Source organism: Aethalodelphis obliquidens, unplaced genomic scaffold (genome assembly GCF_003676395.1).
Source record: "Aethalodelphis obliquidens isolate GAN/ISIS:26980383/991018 unplaced genomic scaffold, ASM367639v1 scaffold39, whole genome shotgun sequence".
NCBI lineage: Eukaryota > Metazoa > Chordata > Mammalia > Artiodactyla > Delphinidae > Aethalodelphis > Aethalodelphis obliquidens.
The window spans coordinates 1,116,500-1,136,203 of record NW_020837983.1 but is presented as its reverse complement, the minus strand read 5'-3'; the positions used below and the strand labels follow the sequence as shown (position 1 = coordinate 1,136,203).

The 19,704-nt window shown below is 35.8% G+C and overlaps 1 protein-coding gene across 1 annotated transcript in view; it reads right to left on the bottom strand.

Annotated features, from left to right (window-relative positions):
• The window catches only part of NECAB1 (N-terminal EF-hand calcium binding protein 1), a 256,058-nt gene that overhangs the window by 69,508 nt on the left and 166,846 nt on the right, over positions 1–19,704 (bottom strand). The window contains exon 6 of the mRNA XM_027131376.1: positions 5,943–6,079. Coding sequence (XP_026987177.1) covers positions 5,943–6,079 — 137 coding nt within the window. The remainder of the gene's footprint in view (positions 1–5,942; positions 6,080–19,704) is intronic.

Below are 19,704 nucleotides of genomic sequence, written 5' to 3'. Positions count from 1 at the left end.
TCATAACAAAATAGAATCAGACTCTGTTACTGAGAACAAACTGGTGGTTGCCAGAGGGGAGGGGAGATGGGAAGAGTGAAATAGGTGAGGGAGATTAAGAAGTACTAATTTCCAGTTACAAAATAAATGAGTCACAGGGATGAAATGTACAGCATGGGGAATATATTCAATAATATTGTAATAACAATATGGTGACAGATGGTAACTAGACTTATTGTGGTGAACTTTTTGCTATCTCTTTCTTTTTCAGTTTAGGCTTTAGGTATCAAATTCCCTATATGAAAAGCTCAGGCCAAAGATATATACATGGAAATGTAAGGAACTTCCAGGAAGGCTGTTTAAAAGGAAGAATTGAGCTGAGAGGCTGCCTATTCTTTCCTTATACTTCTTTCCTGGTTGGAATATGAACATGGTATCTGGAATTCCAACAACCAGCTTTGGCATGAGGTAAACTTGCAAATGTAAGTCATGTACGAAGATGTGAAAAAGAGAGGAAATCTATGATAAATCTGTAGAGCTGCCATACTTGCCTTAGACTGCCCACCATCAGGCTCTTTAGCAGGAAATAATAAGCTCTTATGTGATTAAGCCACTTTTCGCCCTCTGTTATATGCAACCCCCCACACCCAAAATAAGATTCCTTTAGCCTCTCTCCTATTTTGGATTCTCCCTCCCCACCCCACCTCTGCCTTTATCTTTCTTTTTTTTTTAAACTGGATTTCATTTTTCTCTTAGTTTATTCCTTTGTTTTGGAGAGAAAATGCCTCCAATTGCTTCAGAAGAAATGGAATACCATGAGAGGCAAAATTCTTGAGACACTGCATGTATAAAAATACTTTAATTTTTCCTCCAGCATTATTAGTGGTTTTATGGAGTAAAGAATTTTAGGTTGCAAATCTTTTCCATTCAAATTTTGAAGTTGCTTGATTGAATTTTAGCTTCCAGTCTCATTATTGAAAAATATAGTGTTTTCTTTATCATTTGGGTTTTTCTCTCTGGGAGTTTTTAGACACTTCTCTTCATCTCCAGTATTCTGAAATTTCATAATGGCATGACTTGGCGTGTGACTTTTATTATTCGTTATAATGGCTCTTAGTCTGTTCTATCAACCTGGAAACTCATGTCCTTGTTCTGAAAATTATTTCTTTGATAATGTCTCTCCTGTGTTCTATTTCTAGAAAATGTCATCACACTTTTATCTCCAAATATTCCTCATAGGTTTTCATTTCTACAATCAGAATTTCCAATAACTGTTTTCTGTGCTTTCAATATTCTTTTTTTAAAATAACATCCTGCCCTTAATTCATAAATGCAATATCTTCTCTGATTTTTGAGGGTATTGATGATTTACTTTCTGAAGTTTTCTGCTCCCTGGATATTTCTGTTTCAAGTTTTGTTTCTTGTGTTTGACTTGTTCTCTTGGTTGTCCCTGCTTATCTCAGAGGAAGGAACCACAGGAATGATTGGAATCTATATGTGTATGTTGGGGACTGCCAACTTGCAGCCTCCATTGTAGGGTGGCCTGGCTTGGCCTGTTCATTGGAGGACACTGACTCCCAGTACTTTTAAGTATTTTCTCTAAGACTGATGAGATCGCTAAAAGAAGGAGGTCCCAACTGGAGGGAATAAGCCCAACTGCCAGTCCTCTGGGAACACAGGATTCTGAGGGGGTTTCAAATCTCACTGTTCAGTATGGAGACTTTCAGTTAATGCCTCATTTTTTAGAACTGTGCTCTGACACCCAGTTGTGCCAGTGTAAATCTGTTCACCTACTCTAAAGAGTATACCTCTAGGCTTCCTCAAGGGCTGGGGAGAGGCAGTCAATATAAAGCTTTGGGTGGAGCTTTCAACAATATGTCAACCTCACTTTCATCCCCACTATCAGTTGCACATGGTGAAGCTAATTCTTGAGGCTTTCTGAGGTTTTGTGATACCAGTTGGATTGCATCTTGGCTTCTTACACCAGCTGCTTATGTTTCAGCTTTCTCAGATCTTCTAAATCAGTTACCGCTAGATTCACCTTCTTTTCATGTTCCAAGCTTCTATATCATTTTTCTTCTATCCTTCTTATCTTTGTGGGTTTATGACTCCTTTTTATCCAGACACTCTTAATGCCATTTTTGAAGGGTTTAGGGAGGGAGCAAAACTAATATTCTATGTTTACTCTCCAATCTAACTACACTTCCCTCTAGATTTTCCTATGGCATATTAAAAAAAAAAATCAACTTTCTAGTAACTTCTCCTCTCTCCCAAATCTTTACTACATAGGAGGAAGTGATTTAGAGCATTCCTTCTTTATGTTCAAGATAAGGGAATTTAAGTTGTCTGAACTTTATAATCACCTATATGTGAAATTAAAGCCTTCCCTTACTTCTGTAATAAACAACCATGAAAAATAACTTCCAAGCCAGAAGGAATTAGTTGTTTTTCTGAATAAAGAAGAACTTTGGAAAATAGAACAAACTTGCAGATTTCATTATAAAAAAGAAATTCACATATAATTAAACTGTGTTCCTAGAAACCTAGTTTGTTTGAGGAAGAATGGTTTATATAAGAAGACAAGGGTCCTCTAGAGGAAAACTTTAGTATAAACTAATGATAATTCTTGTCGTCTATTGGGTACTTTCAAACGACATGGGATTAAAGTGGCTTCCATTTAGCCAGCTGGCCAGGACAGATATAAAGAGTGTTGTAGAACGCCATCTGAAAAATCTCACTTCTGTGGCATTCCAGCTGTATGCATCTCTTCTTTCTGAATTGCCATTTTCACATGAATACACACAGACATTTTGCTCAACACAGCATGTCTAACTCATTACTGCAGGATGAATGATACTGTGTGATTCCTCCTTGGGGTTGATAGCTAGAATAGATGACTTCTCAATTTTTTCTATATTTCAGCAAGTCATTGTATCCTTAGGTTTCACAAGTGTTAAGCCCCGAAGTAATATTGATGCTGAGAGGTAGCAAATTATTACAAATGTGGAATTTTTAAAGATATCTGTGGGTTGCAACTTTTGACTGCACAGAGCCTCATGGAATCTTCCTTTATGGTATAAAAACACTAATGAATTTTTGGATATACTTATTTGACCTCTCCTCTCTGAGCTTCTTCTCTTCTCCCCCAAATCTTTACTACATACTACTATGAGACTATTTCCCTTAAACTCCATTTTTACTATATTTCTCCTTTCTTTACAACCACCAATGATAATCTCTGATCATATGAAGTCTAAATGCATCTGTTTAGCTTTGAAGACCTATCCTGACCCAAGATTCCAGATAAGTTGGTCTTTCCACTGTCCCAGGTCCATATCCACTGCTCTTCTATATGGCTCGCTTTACCTGGAATCCCCTTTGATTTATTCAGTTTTATATATTTAACATGTAGCTATGCCAGGTATAGGGAAACAAGAAAAAGTCCCTGCCATCTAGAAACTCAAAGTCTAATGGGGGAGATAATTAAGGAACTGAGATCGTAAGTAGATATAAGTAGAGGGTACTAACGGGAGTAGTGGAGTGGGAGGTAGGTATAAAATTCTGTTTTGTGAGCAGTGAAAGCTTCCTAGAGAAAGTTCTGTCCAAACAGAGACCAAACAAAGTAGGAGGATGAGTTAGCCAGATGAGAGAAGATGGGTAATATAGCGTAGATGAGGACAACCCTCCCTTCAGGGAGATATCATTCTGCAAATCTACCCAAAAGATCCAATTCAGGTCTTATCTCCCTATGAGGCTCCTTCACTTGTTTCTTATTTGATATCATAGGAAAAAGGGCAGCCATCTTTCTTCTCTTTGTCTTTTTTCCAATGATGAGGCCCCTGGGGCTCTCTTCACTTTGGTTTCTGGTGGCTAGCTGATAGGAAGATGGAGCCTTGGGAACAGAGATAGAGTCCCTGTATGCTTGGGCCTAATTCGCATGCTTCAGTCAGAGTAATCAGAGACTTCACATTGGATATTATGGACACAAACATGCTTCAGTCAGAGTAACCAGAGACTTCACATTGGATATTATGGACACAAACATGCTTCAGTCAGAGTAACCAGAGACTTCACGTTGGATATTATGGACACAAACCCATAGTGGAACTTTGTTTTCTATTTGCTTGTTTGTGTATTTTTTTATAGAAACCTCCCTGGGAAGAGTATCGTGGATTTGTGGTGAGATTTGGGCATCTCTGGGTGCCTTAGCCAAATTCTATTCAATAGCACTCTCCCAAACTGATATTAGATCTGTAATATTTTCCATTCTTCTAAGCTGTTTTTGAGCTAGAAACCTAGAAATAAAAGATTCATTAATTCTCTAGTGTCTTCTAATTTCCTTAAACTCTTATGCTCCTTCTCATTAAACACAGCTGCAGTGCAGCTGTTGGCAGCAGTCACAGGAGTTCAAGGCTAGCCTGTGGCCTAACACAAGGAATAGTTGTTCATTATGCATTCACTCTATGGTGGTGAATGTAGAATGCAAATTTGTACAAGGTGACTATAGAAAATAAAAACCAAAGTGCAGGTGAAGAAAGGGAACAGAATCCTTTTTCAAGCCTCTTCTCAGGTGGCAAAAGATTGAGTCTAAAAATGGACAATCCATTTTACCTCAAGAAAACCTGAACAAAAGACAACAAATCAGGCCTCATTTTCTCATCAGGAACATGAAATCAATTTCATTGTGCTTCAAGACATTCAGTTATCCTCTGTTCAAACCTGAGGAGATGGGTTGTTGCTTCTCTAAAGCTAATTGTTACACTTTGCCATTTGATATGGAATCACCCAATACAGTGAAGAAAATACTAAGTTTATAAGTGAAATGCCATGCAGATCCATTGGAGAGTGCATATCAATGTTCATCAGCTGCACAAGCTCATTAGATCTGAGATTACAGGCTTTTTTGTTAGAATTTGGTGGTGCTCACTCATTTTGACATTATAAACATAAAATTGAAAATTCCACTGTTTTTCTGATACGTCCTAATAATTATGTACCCATTAATTTGTCTTAAAAAATTGGCCTACTGAGCAGTCTCTTATCAGCCTGTTCAAAAAACTTACTGTGTGGTTCTCTATAACTTAAAATGCAGAAGTTAGATAAGCCACTGCACATGCAAAAATTTGTTGCATAAGCAAGAGTTTTGCCAAGCTCTTCTCTGGCTTGCAAGGTAAAAATTATAACTCAAGAAATTACCAACTGTTGTTTGGAATTATTCTGATGTCTGCTTTACACATTTCTAATTCAAGTTTATCTTTAGCATTAGTACCATTATTTATACAACTACTATATTATCACTACTTATCTTCTCAATTAGTGGCATTGAATTTTGAAAGTTTCTCCCATCATTCACTTTTCTTTATTTCCTTAAATAATTAGGCTTCTTGAATTCTCAAGTCTCCTGCTATATCTAGATTCACTGAGCCTATAAGATTTTTCTCCATCATTTCCGTAATTTTCAAGTATACTCATTAAGAAGATTAGCTCAAATGTCATCAGGAAACTCCATGAAACTGTCTTTCATGTCTATCTATACTAAATCTTTTACTCTTCTGAAATCTCTTGGCAATATATTTCCCCTTCTCTGAGGTATTTATCACTTGTAGCTTGCATTATAGTTTTAGTGTTCATATTTTATTTATGTAATAGACTTTAGCCTCCTTAAGAATTGGGACTTTGTAAAATGTATCTTTACATTATCACAGCAAATTGTAAAGTCTTCTCCATCTATTAAATTCTCAATTAAAATTTGTTGAATAAATGATGGATAGTAAAAGAAAAAGGAGAATGGTCTTTTCTAGAGGAAAATATAAGGCTAGTATCCATTGGAGGTCCCTGCCATTCCATTTAAATCTATTCATTCTCATTTTTAGTTTTTACTAGTTTAAGTATGATGCCCTTCAACTGGTCTTTCATAAACATGGAGTCACTAAAGACACATCATATGAAAGCATTTAACTTGCCTTTCTTGACGAGTTTGCTCCTCAGTAATTTCCATGGCACATTCCAGAGAGTTCTGGAGAGACTGCAGTTGATTCAAGGTCTCTTTCAATAAAAATCGAGTTACAAATTGTTTCAAATTGGAAGCCTCTTGGTAATCCTAAGGATGACAAAACAAATGCAATTAGACATATGGTAGGAAAAAATAACCAGGAGTGTTTTTTTCCCCATGTACCCATCAATCTCAGATTAATCCTTGAGAAAAATAGACAAAGAGGAGAGAAAACATGTTGGGTCCTGGAGGTTGGGGCAGAATTCTATCTACCCACCAGAAGTTGAATAAGAAAGCTGCAGAAATGACTTGAATATCTCATATCCCATTGCACCTGCTTCAAGATTAGAAAAAATGACAAAAACCAGTCAAATTATGGAATAGACATATGTAGAAAAGGAAGAAAATTACCTGGAGAAAAGTTTGGATCGTGACTAATTCTGGGTGTTTTTTTTTCTCTTACCAACTAAATGTACTCAAATGTTGACAATTGGCTTAATTCTCTCTTGATGTATTTATTATGCTTGATCTGTATTACACTGAAGCCAAAGGAACTTGTGTGTTGTTATTTCAAAATTCAGAAAATGTTAGGCTCGGAATACTTAAACACTTTACTAAATCTGCTTACGTCCCTCCTTCAGGAAATTTACCCGAAGCTCAGCTGCATCTAACTTCTAGTACAACACCTCAGCCACAAAAGCACCTTCACTCAAACAACCCCAAGTCTACACAGAGATCATCAGAAACATAATCACTATACCTGCCAAACTTAGTCTAGGTATACAGGTGGATTGTGGATGGTGCTACTTGTTGCTATTGTCTTCTTCTTTTTTATTTTATAAATTTATTTATTTAATTTATTTATTTTTGGCTGCGTTGGGTCTTTTTTGCTGCACACGGGCCTTCTCTAGTTGTGGCGAGCGGGGTCTACTCTTCGTTGTGGTGCGTGAGCTTCTCATTGTGGTGACTTCTCTTATTGTGGAGCGTGGGCTTCAGTAGTTGTGGCACATGGGCTCAGCAGTTGTGGCTTGCAGGCTCTAGAGTGCAGACTCAGTAGTTGTGGCGCATGGTCTTAATTGTTCCGCGGCATGTGGGATCTTCCCAGACCAGGGCTCGAACCCATGTCCCCTGCATTGGCAGGCAGATTCTTAACCACTAAGCCACCAGAGAAGCCCGCTCTTGCCTTCTAAAGTCGTAGAGAGAACCAAGGCAGAAAATAAAATCAGGTTGGCATGGAATGAAACGGTGACAGAACCACTTTTTCAGGTCATGGGACCAGCCAGCTAAACCTGATTTCCTAGAGTCTCAGGTGGGAACAATAGACAAAAGTTCAGCCAAGGAAAGGATTTATTTGGCTCCATTCCTAAACAACATGATTATCTCATGATTGAAAATACAAAACTGAAAGGAATGAGGGTGACAAGATAATGCTAGGAAATACAGCATGCTGGGGAATCTTGGGGCATGGTTGCAAATCCAAGCAAACAAGATTTAATTAATCTCTCTGGGTCTCAGCTTTCTCACTTACAAATCAGACTAAGCACTCTGGCATACATTCCAACTCAAAAACATTCTGTACTTCTATCAATTCTAAATTAGGAAATATTGAGCTTCTGGACTCCTGATACAAGTTACTTTGTTATTTTTCTTCTGTTAATGGAACAACCTAATGTTGTAGAAAACTTCATTTCTTTCCTAATGTGAAATCATAGAAGGTTTCGATCATCAATCCCTTTTCTAAGTTCATTTTTTTTGCAGCTGAACAGCACAGGAGATTTTCTTATCACCATATCTTATTTAAAAATTAAAAATTTTAATGTCTTTAAACTCCACCTAACAAACTAACCATAAAATGAAACATCACATGCTATAATAGCCATTAGGATTTTTGGTGAGTTAATTCAAGATAAAAAATATACAAAATATTTAATTTGATCAAATAGCTTGCCACTCAGCAGCAATAAAAGTTTCAAAAATTATTTCTCAATGTGTTTTTTTAAAATTGAGTAAAGCTTTCCTTTGAGATGAAAAGGAAACATGATGACAGGAAAAATTGTGTTTGATCCATTCCCCGCAGTTATTCCATTTTGCTAAAGCATATTTTTAAAATAAAATGTATTAAGACGATGAGAAGATGTAATTGTGTAGTCAGAGATCATACCAATTGTATTTGCACCTCAGTATACACTGCACTAATCTAAAGCAAATGATATTGTACTTATTTGAGGACAGCAGGTAAAAGTGAAGGAACTATGCATTTATTGAGCTATGCAGCACTACATTGGCCTTATTCTTTTCTCATTTAAGTGTTAAATATTTGTCATGTCAGAACTATCTATAGAAAGGAGATTTTGTTTTTTGGGTTATCCAATTTAAACACTCTGGTCACTGAGATTAGATTTTAGCTTCAGAGACACAAAGGTCTACTCTTCTGTATGCCCCATGGTGCCCAGAGCAAATACTCATCCAACACTTGAATGTTTGCAGATAAGCTAACTGAGAATTGTTTGTGTTTGCTATTTTGGTCTTACATATAAAGACTGTGGTGATGTTAGAGTTTTGAGGACAGCTAAAATCAGTCAACTGGCTACTCTGTCATTTTCTATCATAGCAAATTAAGAAATTGTTATGCTGAGACTTGCATCTTACCTTGAGAATTTGTTATCCTCATTAGTAACTCTCCAGATAACATTAAGAGATGGCACAACCCAAATGGTACATTTGACAGAAATGTTGATGCCTTGACATTGAGAGGAGTGGTGGGTGGGTTTAAGGCTTTGGGGGATTAGGTTTTTGAGTCAACTATGAAGATTTGCTGTTATGTGCTGCCCTTGATGATAAGGAGAAAAAAGAGCTTGTTTTCTAATATTTATCATTCCAAACTCAGCTCATGGTATCATCTGTGTATTGCCTTTCCTCCCCTTGAACCACTATTTCTTTTCACAGGATTAGGCACACATCCTTTCGCTCTGTATGCTCTTGTAACAATGTTTCCTTACCTAGGGTATAATTTTATCATTTTATATTGTAATATGTTGTTTACTAACATGTCTTGATCATCTCTGCCTCCAGAATACCCAGAACAAAACCTGGCTCACAGCAGCTGATCCTTAAATGCTTAAAGACTACGTGAGGTACAGGGAATCACATGGAGATTCAGGCACCAGAGGGAGTGTCAGTTCTGGAAACTCCTCTTGCCTCTCCCCAATTACCAGATGCCTTCCCCTACATCTAGCCCTTGCTGGTGGTAGATGCTGCTGTGCAGCTTGTCCAGTCATGTGGGCTCTAGAATAAAGAGAAATACAGCTTTATTTTTAACAGATTGTCCTCATTTCATTTTCTAGACCATTTGTTCATCTTCTTCCCTTCCCTTAATCTGGATCCCAAGGTTTAGGACTGTAGACCCAGGTGGCTTAGATCCAATCTTCCTTTCCTTCCCTCAGATATGCAGCAGATGTTCCTTTGGAAGGCAGTGGCAAAAGAAGCAGATGGAAAATTAAATAGATAACAAGCTGGGAAATGTCAAAGCCTTGCCCTTTTTATTCTCAACAAATGTGTTGGCTGAGAAGGTACAGAAAGGGATCTTTGCATACTGAACTCCCGGAAGACTGATATATTGGCTTAAGGCACATATTCCTTTGGGCAAAACCTGGAATCTGAGAGATAGGTAGAAAGAACTAATAAAGCAGTAAAAAAAAATATACAAATGGTACCTGATATTCAAATTCTGCCTCTTTTTCCAAACACAGGTTATTCTTTCATGTCTATTAAAAAGGATATGGGCAAATGAAGGTTTAGAGCATGTTTCTCAGATTCCAATAATGTTCATTGAATTCACTGATAATTGTTCAAGTGATAATCAAGGGGAAATTGTCAATAAAGTAGCATTAATATTTCCATTTGTGCCTTTGGAAAGTCAGAACGTAAATATTTCAATCCACGTATTTACTTTGTGTGGAGCTGGAACAAGGCTAGGAGTCATTCAAGTAAAATCCTTAGCATTAGAAGCATGGTACTTTGAAAATCAGGTTTCTTAGAGGACTGACTGTGCATTTTTACTGTCAGGTCATCATCAGAAAGCAAGCTCTTTCCCATCTGGGTGATGGAAGAGTGGAAATCTTAGCTATTAACCCACTATGAATCACTTCAGTTAATTATGAAAATGAGCGCATAGTCTTCCCTGTTTGTATTTGTCCTACTTGAAAATTAATCAAGTCAGTGACAACCCATCTCAGTGTCTTCTTGTTTATGAAATCAGACACAATCACACTTAGCAGGGGGTACTACTTCTGACTGCCTTTTAATCTAAGCTCCTGCTGCTCTACCTGTTGTGTGAGACATCTGTGCCAGCTTCTATAACAGAAAAAAATTTACTTTTACAAAAATAGTGCTGTTTTTTTCTCCTTTCCTACTTTCCCCCAAACTGTTACTTTGTAAATACTAACTGGCTTATCTATTAATATACTAATACTAACTATTATCTATGTCCTATTTCTTTAAACATTCTTAGGCTTTCATCTTATTATTTTTATTAAAAAAAATTATTGGGGTATAGTTGATTTAAAATGTTGTGTTAGTTTCAGGTGTGCAGCAAAGTGAATCATATATATACATATATATATATATATATATATATATATATATATATATATATATACCCTTTTTTTTAGATTCTTTTCCCATATAGGCCATTACAGAGTACTGAGTAGAGTTCCCTGTGCTATACAGTAGGTCCTTATTTGTTATCTATTTTATATTAGTGTGTATATGTCATCCCCCATCTTCCAATTTATCCCTCCCCGGCTTACCCCCTGGTAACCATAAGGTTGTTTTCTACATATGTAACTCTATTTCTGTTTTGTAGTTAAGTTCATTTGTCCCCTTTTTTTTTAGATTCCACATATAAGTGATATTATATGATATCTGTCTTTCTCTGTCTGACTTACTTCACTCAGTATGACAATGTCTAGGTCCATCCATGTTGCTGCAAATGGCATTATTTCCTTCTTTATGACTGAATAATATTCCGTTGTATATATGTACCACATCTTCTTTATCCATTCCTCTGTTAATGGACATTTAGGTTGCTTCCATATCCTAGTTATTGTCAATAACTGCAATGAACATTGGGGTGCATGTATCTTTTTGAATTATAGTTTTCTCTGGATATACACCCAGGAGTGGGATTGCTGGATCACATGGTAGTTCTATTTTTAGTTTTTTAAGGAACTTCCATACTATTCTCCATAATGGCTCTATCAATTTACATTTCCACCAACAGCGCAAGAAGGTTCCCCTTTCTCCACACCCTCTCCAGCATTTATTGTTTGTAGATTTTTTGATGATGGCCATTGACTGGTGTGAGGTGATACCTCATTGTAGTTTTGATTTGCATTTCTCTAATAATTAGTGTGTTGAACATCTTTTCATGTGCTTTTAAGCCATCTGTATATCTTCTTTGGAGAAATATCTATTTAGATCTTCCACCCATTTTTTGATTGGGTTATTTGTTTTTTTGATGTTGAGCTGCATGAACTGTTTGTATATTTTGGAGATTAATCCCTTGTTGGTTGCTTCACTTGCAAATATTTTCTCCCATTCTGAGAGTTGTCTTTTTGTTTTGTTTATGGTGTCCTTTGCTGTGCGAAAGTTTTTAAGTTTCACTAGGTCCCATTTGTTTATTTTTGTTTTTATTTTCATTACTCTAGGAGGTAGGACCTACCTCAACATAATAAAGGCCATATATGACAAATCCACAGCAAACATCATTCTCAATGGTGAAAAACTGAAAGCATTTCCTCTAAGATCAGGAACAAGACAAGTATGTCCACTCTCACTGCTATGATTCAACATAGTTTTGGAAGTCTTAGCCACGGCAGTCAGAGAAGAAAAAGAAATAGAAGGAATCCAAATTGGAAAAGAAGAAGTAAAACTGTCACTGTTTCCAATTACATGATACTATACACAGAAAATCCTAAAGATGTTATCCGAAAACTACTAGAGCTCATAAATGAATTCAGTAAAGTTGCAGGATACAAAATTAATAGACAGAAATCTCTTGCATTCCTATACACTAACAACAAAAGATCAGAAAGAGGAATCCCATTTAACATCCCATCAAAAAGAATAAAATACCTAGGAATAAACCTACCTAAGGAGGCAAAAGACCTGTACTCAGAAAACTATAAAACACTGATGAAAGATATCAAAGATGACACAAACAGATGGAGAGATATACCCTGTTCTTGGATTAGAAGAATCAATATTGTGAAAATGACTATACTACCCAAAGCAATCTACAGATTCAATGCAATCCCTATCAAATTACCAATGGCATTTTTCTCAGAATTAGAATAAAACATTTTACAGTTTGTATGGAAGCACAAAAGACGATGAATAGTCAAAGCAATCTTGAGAAAGAAAAATGGAGCTGGAGGAATCAGGCTCCCTGATTTCATACTGTACTACAAACCTACAGTCATCAAAACATTATGGTACTGACACACAAAAAAGAAATATAGATCAATGGAACAGGATAGAAAGTCCAGAGATAAACCCACACACCTATGGTCACCTAATCTGTGACAAAATAGGCAAGACTCTACAATGGAGAAAAGATAGCCTCTTCAAGAAATGGTGCTGGGAAAACTGGACAGCTACATGTAAAAGAATGAAATTTGAACACTCCCTAACATCATACACAAAAATAAACTCGAAATGGATTGAAGACCTAAATGTAAGATTGGACACTATTAAACTCTTAGAGCAAAACATGGGCAGAACACCCTTAGACATAAATCGCAGTACTCTTTCATTTTAAATGATACACTTTTTAAACTAGGAGAACACCATATCAAGTTTAATTCTTATAAAACTGAGAAAAAAATCTGGTCCTTAATTACGTGCCTTAAAAATGAACCGAGGTTAATTCCAGATAGGTCTTTGGAAAGCTTAGAAGACAGAGCAAGAGATTAAAATATTTTCAAACTGCAGATCCCCATGTATTAAGAGAATTATAGTTTTGCAGTTTAGTGAAAGAGGAAACAAGGCTCTAATTTTGTAATAAAATGTTATTAAATAACCAAGAAATTTTTAAAAATCTAAATCCTATCATAACTAGATATTTTCTAGTTTGAAATCAGAAAATACTGTAGAGATGTTATATTATTTAAGACTTTTAAATTGACAAACTCCATTATAAAGGGCTCATCCTGGAGTTGTCAAGGATTTTTTTCATGTAGGTTTCTTTCCTCTGGCTCCTTCTATGGCTCTGTCTCACACCAGCAGCCCCTAACAAGAACATATGGCCCCTTGAATGTCTTTGCTCAGAGAACAATGTCAAAGTAACCTCAAAGTAACCCTCTTCAAACAAGTAGAATTTCAGGAAAATATGCATGGGTATGAAAATGGGAACATATATAGAGTTAACCAAACTTGGAGATTAATAACAGATGAAGACACAGATCACATTCATGTGCATCTGACAACATAGTGTGGTAGTTAAGAAACTGGGTCTGGGGACTTCCTTGGTGGCCCAGTGGTAAAGAATCCACCTTACAATGCAGGGGACGCAGGTTCGATCCCTGGTTGGGGAACTCAACACCCACATGCCGCGGGGCAACTAAGCCTGCATGCCACAACTACTGAGCTTGTGCACCTCAACTAGTGAGGCTGCATGCTACAAACTACAGAGCCCACACACCCTGGAGCCTGTGTGCCACAACTAGAGAAGAGAAAATCCTCACGGCATAACTAGAGAGAAGCCCATGAGCCACAATGAAGAGCCCGTGTGACACAACCAGGACCTGATGCAGCCAAAAATAAATTAAATAAATAAATAATAATAAAAAGAAACTGGGTCTGGAGATATTTACACTGAAGTTCTAATATGTGCTTGTACCACTTAACAGCATTGTGAACTTGGGAAAAATTAAAATTAAAAAAAAATTAAAAACTTCTAAGTTCCTATTTTCCTAACTGTAAGATAAGAACAGTATCAATCTCATAGCTTGCTGTGAGAAGTAAATGAAAAATACATGGCATGTAAAGTGCACTGTATGATGTCTAGCTTGTAGTTTTTGATAAATGAATATTCACTATTGTTATAAATCCATTGGTGGAAGGATATTACAAAGTGTAATGAACAGATCATTGGCCTAAAACTCACAAGGCCTGGGTTTAAATGGTGTGATAATAGTTCAGTTCACAATTATTGCTAGGATAAATATATGGTTCATTTGGTATGTAACAGGCTTTCTACAAATATTAATTTTTCTGAGTTTTTTCTACATATAGTTAGTACTGCACATCTGTTACCTTGATTTTTCAGAAATGTATAATTTTTACATTCATATTTGTTACCACATTGAAGCTGTGGCCCATGAAATTTGGTCTTTGAGGAGTTACAATGTAGAGTTACAAATATATAGTTCAACTGCAAAATTAATTTAAAAGTGTTTCTGTCTTTGACTTGTTTCTCATCAAGGATAGCATATGAGATCCAATTTATAAATCTAAACAACACTTCTTGCACTATCTCTTTTATCTACTCTGAATTCTGTCAACCATATCCACTTCCAGACCATTTCATTTTCCAGAATCTGTTCAAAATTCTTTCTCAGTCTCTAATGTGATTTTACTCCCTCTTTTTCTTTTCTCTCCCAGATCTTTTTATGTATATTGGCTAAGATTTCTTCCCTTCTCCTCAAGTCTTTATGAGTGTGGTTCTATTCATCCGGGCCCATTTCTTTATTCTGCTTCATAGGAACATAGAAACCAGAAAAATAATAGCAGGAGGATATGGGGAAGATGTCCATGTTGGTGGCATTGTTTTTGAAACTCCAGGAATTCTCACATAAAAACCAATAGTGCAAATAGATAACAACAACAAAACTCCATAGCCAACAAATAACAACAAAACTAGAGTTTAAGGTATCATCATGAACCACAAGTTACAAGTGGTTAAGGACAAAATCACTGATAGCCAGAAGGTCTGCATTGCATGGTATTACTGGCTGGATGTATAGGAAGAAACAAAGGGAAGCAATGGGATATGTGACACACCTGAAGACAAGAGAACTCCAAAATAGCCAACAAATGTTCACAAGAAAGGATAATTGGCTAGCTTGATAACAGCTAAACCTGGGAGGATTTTTATCCCAAAGTAGGTGAGCATAAAAATCTTAGTAAAGTCTAGAGAGGTTGGAAGCATGAGCCCCTGTGAACTCTTGAAATTAAGTAGCTAAGATGGTATGCTAGGAGGGTGCCACACTGAAGATAAACTGCAGGGAGTCAAATCAAAACTGAGCAGGACAGGTTCACAGAGATCAAGAAGAGAAGATTCAAATAAAAGTCAGGGAGAGGTACAGAGCCAGAAATCTCAGAAGAAAAGACACTATAGTTTTCAATACTACAAGATAACCAAGAGGGAGGTCTGTGAATTCAGAAAAACTATTCTGAATACAACCTTCTTTGAAAAATCCAGGAAAATTAAAAATTTAAAAAAAATTATTTTTTAAAGTAGGCAATAGATAATTATTAAGGTCAAATTCTATATAATTTTATTATAAAAAAGGGATATGAGCAAAATAACATTCCTGCAGACAGTGAACGCACACCAGAAAGACAAGCCCACCAAAAAGATCAAAAGTATCACCAACTATTTTAAAATGAGACAAAAGACATTAATGAAAAATTGAAGAAAAAAGAAAATAAGGAAAAGAAACAAAAAGGATTTGAGATGAAGTAACGAATATTGTAGATATGCAAAGAAGATCCAAAATACTTAGAGTTCCTAAAGAATAAGTGTAGAAATCAACAAAGAAACAGAACAAATACTAGAATCTAACATTCAAGAATGTTTTTCTGAAATAAAAAGATTTGAAATTAGGTATAAAGCCATACTACATGTGTAAGAATACCAACTCAGAACAAACACATCAAGACATATTTTAGTGAAATTACTGGACTTTAAACGCAAAGAAAAAAGTCTTTGTGTACTTACACATAAAGAGAAAATGAGTCTCAGAGTTAAAAAAAACCTAGATTATGTTGAGGCTTTACAAAAGCAATGCCTTTTTACCAGAAGAAAGTATAGAAACATATTTCAGGTATACAATAAGAAAATGAAGCCAAGGATTTTACATCAGGAAAATTGACTTCTAAGTGTAAGGTGCACAGAAAAATTGTCAATATGTAAAAACTTAGATTAAATTGTTCACATGATCTCTTCCTGAGGAATCAACTAGAGAATGAGCTTCATACAGCCTAAATTACTAGAGTGTTCAACATAAAGACCAATGATGTAGGCCAGGTACTGGCAAACTATTTTGGAGAGGACTACACAGTAAATATTTTAGACTTTATGAACCAAGAGGCCACAAATCCTGCCAATATAGCATGAAATCAGCCATAGATAATTATTAAATGAATGAGTCTGTCTATGTTTGTAGACCATATTAAACATGTGCTTGGCAGATTTTGGCAGATGGCTGAAGTTTTCTGACCCCTAATTTGGGCACTGAACATCAAAAGAGACAATCAGATAGTATGTGCTTCCTGATGAGATAACACACTATCAGGTAAATTCTTGTCAAATGAGACTTTGGATTCAGCTGACAATTTGAAGTAAAAACAGAGTTCAAAAGAACATGATGAATTGTACCATCAGAAGTCAACAGCAGTCTAGATGGTGAGCATCTCTCTAAAGGATTTCAAGGTAACCTGCAAATTAAAAGAGTTTAACAGACATAAAAATGGGCACAAATAAACTATAGCTTTTAGGGATGAACATTTGTATGATGAAACCATAATAAAATGCAAGGAAATGATTACTAGAGAGATCAGTTTGGTCATTATTTACAGGGGAGGGAGGGGATTATAATTGGGACAAGGCACATGGAAGGTCTAGGGTGGTTGGTAAGTTTGTAATTTTGATCTGAGTGGTAGGGTATAATTATTAAGTTCCACATTTGATTTCTGTGGCTTTTCTCTTTCTCATTTTATTTTACAACAAAAGGGTTAAGATATGTGTACGAACCAGTCTGGTGGAGGTACACTATTCTCATGTTTGAGAGGTTATGGGAATAGACAGATATGGGCTGTAAAATACAGGACTGTTTGGCAAGCAGTAGAAATACATACAAATTAGTAACTTTTACCACTTCTCATATACTATCTTCTTAACTGCTGGTCTGCATTTTTCTGGAGTGTAACACAGAAACAAATGTCATTTTTTTTTTCAGTATAAAGAGCCCAGAGCTATATTTCTGCATAAATTGAGCTCAATATATTTGTTGATATTGATAATAAAATATAACCAAAATTTCTTCTCCCAAAATAGGGTGCTTTCCACATTACTGCTCACACACTTTCTTTTGAATGTCATTTTTAAGCACATGAAATACCTCAAGGGTAACATCCACTTGTAATTTTTCTCCTCCTAAACACCATGTATATGAGGTATCTAAAATATGCAAATTAAAATAATGAAAGAGTGGAATGGTGGTTGTAAGGAGCTGGAGCGGGGGAGATGAAAATGGGGAGTTACTAGTCAACAGGCCTAAGTTTCAGTTAAGCAAGATGATTAAATTCTAGAGATCTGCTGTACAACATTGTACCTATAGCCAATGGTAATGTACTGTACACTTAAAAATTTAAGAGGATAGATCCCATGTTACTACCATAATAAAATAAATAAATAGATAAATAAGTGGATACATTTTTTAAAAGTCTGAGAAACACTAAAAAGAAGAAACATTTCCAAACCTCTATTTTCAAATTGATTTTTATCACACACAGAGCATCTTTTTTTTAAAAAAAGTAAAGCTTTACTTTCAAGCTCCTTGATTAATCTTTACTTTGGGGAAAAAAAGAATAAAATTTGTAGATTAGTAACTCTATTATTTACTGAATATCCCTTTGTAAGTACAACTGTGTAAGGTGCATTTAAAAAGGAAATAAAACAGCCTGATTTTGCAGTTGTTATAGATTAAAATGCATTCATTTCACGAACACTTATCTTACATTAACACACAGAAAACACTGATAAAGTACAGATAAGGTTTTAGCCAAACACTAACTACGCATAGGGTTTACTAATTAGGACACATTTCCATTCCCCTACAAAATGAATATTAACTACTAAAAGTCTCACTTGGCATGAAAGAGAGATATTTAATTATTAACAAGAACATGGTATCTATAGTCTGTTGATCTGAGAAACAAACTTCTATCAGAAAGTCACTGAATTTCATAGGCAAGCAGCTAATCAAAGACAACATATTATAGAGCTAAAAGGGAGCACTGAATACAAATTTCTCATTTCCAAAATGAGGTATAGATTAAGGATACTTGTTCAAGTTCACACAGCCCTCCTAGAGTAGACTAGAATACAGTTGTCTTTTTCCTGCTGCTTCATATCAAAAAGTGTTTAAAACACAAAATTCCTCTTGATCATTTCTGGGTCTGTGGAGAGAAACAGCAATTTCCAGCCTCTTGAGGCTGTGAAGGGCAGAGGCTCTTGACTCTAAAACTGCCCTTAAGGGCACTTCTGGAAGGAAAGCTTTTCAGAGCGAAGAATGAGCAATTAAAATGGAGGGGAAATGTCATCTAAATTGCAGCTAAACTTCTATTTAAGCTGATAGTAGCAAAAAGGCAGCATAAATTTCTGAAAATCAGTTTTTCTTGATCACAGACACAAATCATGTCATCTTCAGAAGGTTTTTCTCAGAAACATTTAAGGCCTTCACGTAAAGATTCATCAAAGTCCATGCTGAACTGAGTATCTCCAGGCTGCCAGTTATTTCAATTATAATTTCATATTCTTCTTTCATATTTGAGATAGATTTTCTGTGTTCTGTATTGAATCAAACACTCAAAAACCTTAATATTAAATGCTAATTTAGATTTTAGAAGAAATGAAAAAGTTATAACCTTATTATCCATCAATCTATTTTTCATCACTGAAATAAAAACATTTAAATATTTAGAATGATTAAAGTATGTTGCTGAAAAAAACCCAAGAAACTGATAGAGCAAAATTAATTCATTTTTTATGTAAACAACAAAAAGCAAATTTCGATTAGGCATTTTGAGCTCCAGACTTGGGGTACTATGGAAAATGAAAAGACTATAAAACAGTGATGAAACTCATAAGAATCTTGATGGTTTCTTACAAAAGGATACATTTTAATCAGAAGCTTAGAGTTTGCTCCTTTGCTATGACAACAGATGTAGAGTCCTGTAGTTGGAAGGTTAATAATCTTCATTATGCTCAGAAGTGGCCCCATGTTAACAGTTTAGTGATTGGACTGCAAGGAACTGATTTGAGTATTTCTACCAAATTCTGAATAATATTTTTTGATCCTCATGGAGGACATGATTCCATGTTGACAGGCTTGGCCATGAACTCACAGTGTGACTTTGGGTAAGTCCATTAACTCTCATGTGTTTGTTTCCTCAAATCTATGAAATGGGAGCACTGGGCTCAGCTTCCACCCCAGAACAGGCTAAGTCTGTGTTCACTGGTTCGTCTAATGCTGGTTGGAAAGAAAAGAACCTATTTTTCCTCTTCTTTGCATAGCTGAAGCAATTCTCTTGTACCCACTCTACCCTTCTCTTCTTGCTCTATGGTCTCAAAAAAGGTCAATGCAGGGAGATACAGATTACAGAATTATGATCATTCTGTTGCGTGCATCTTGATATTTCACATGATCCTTGAATCTTACCACTTC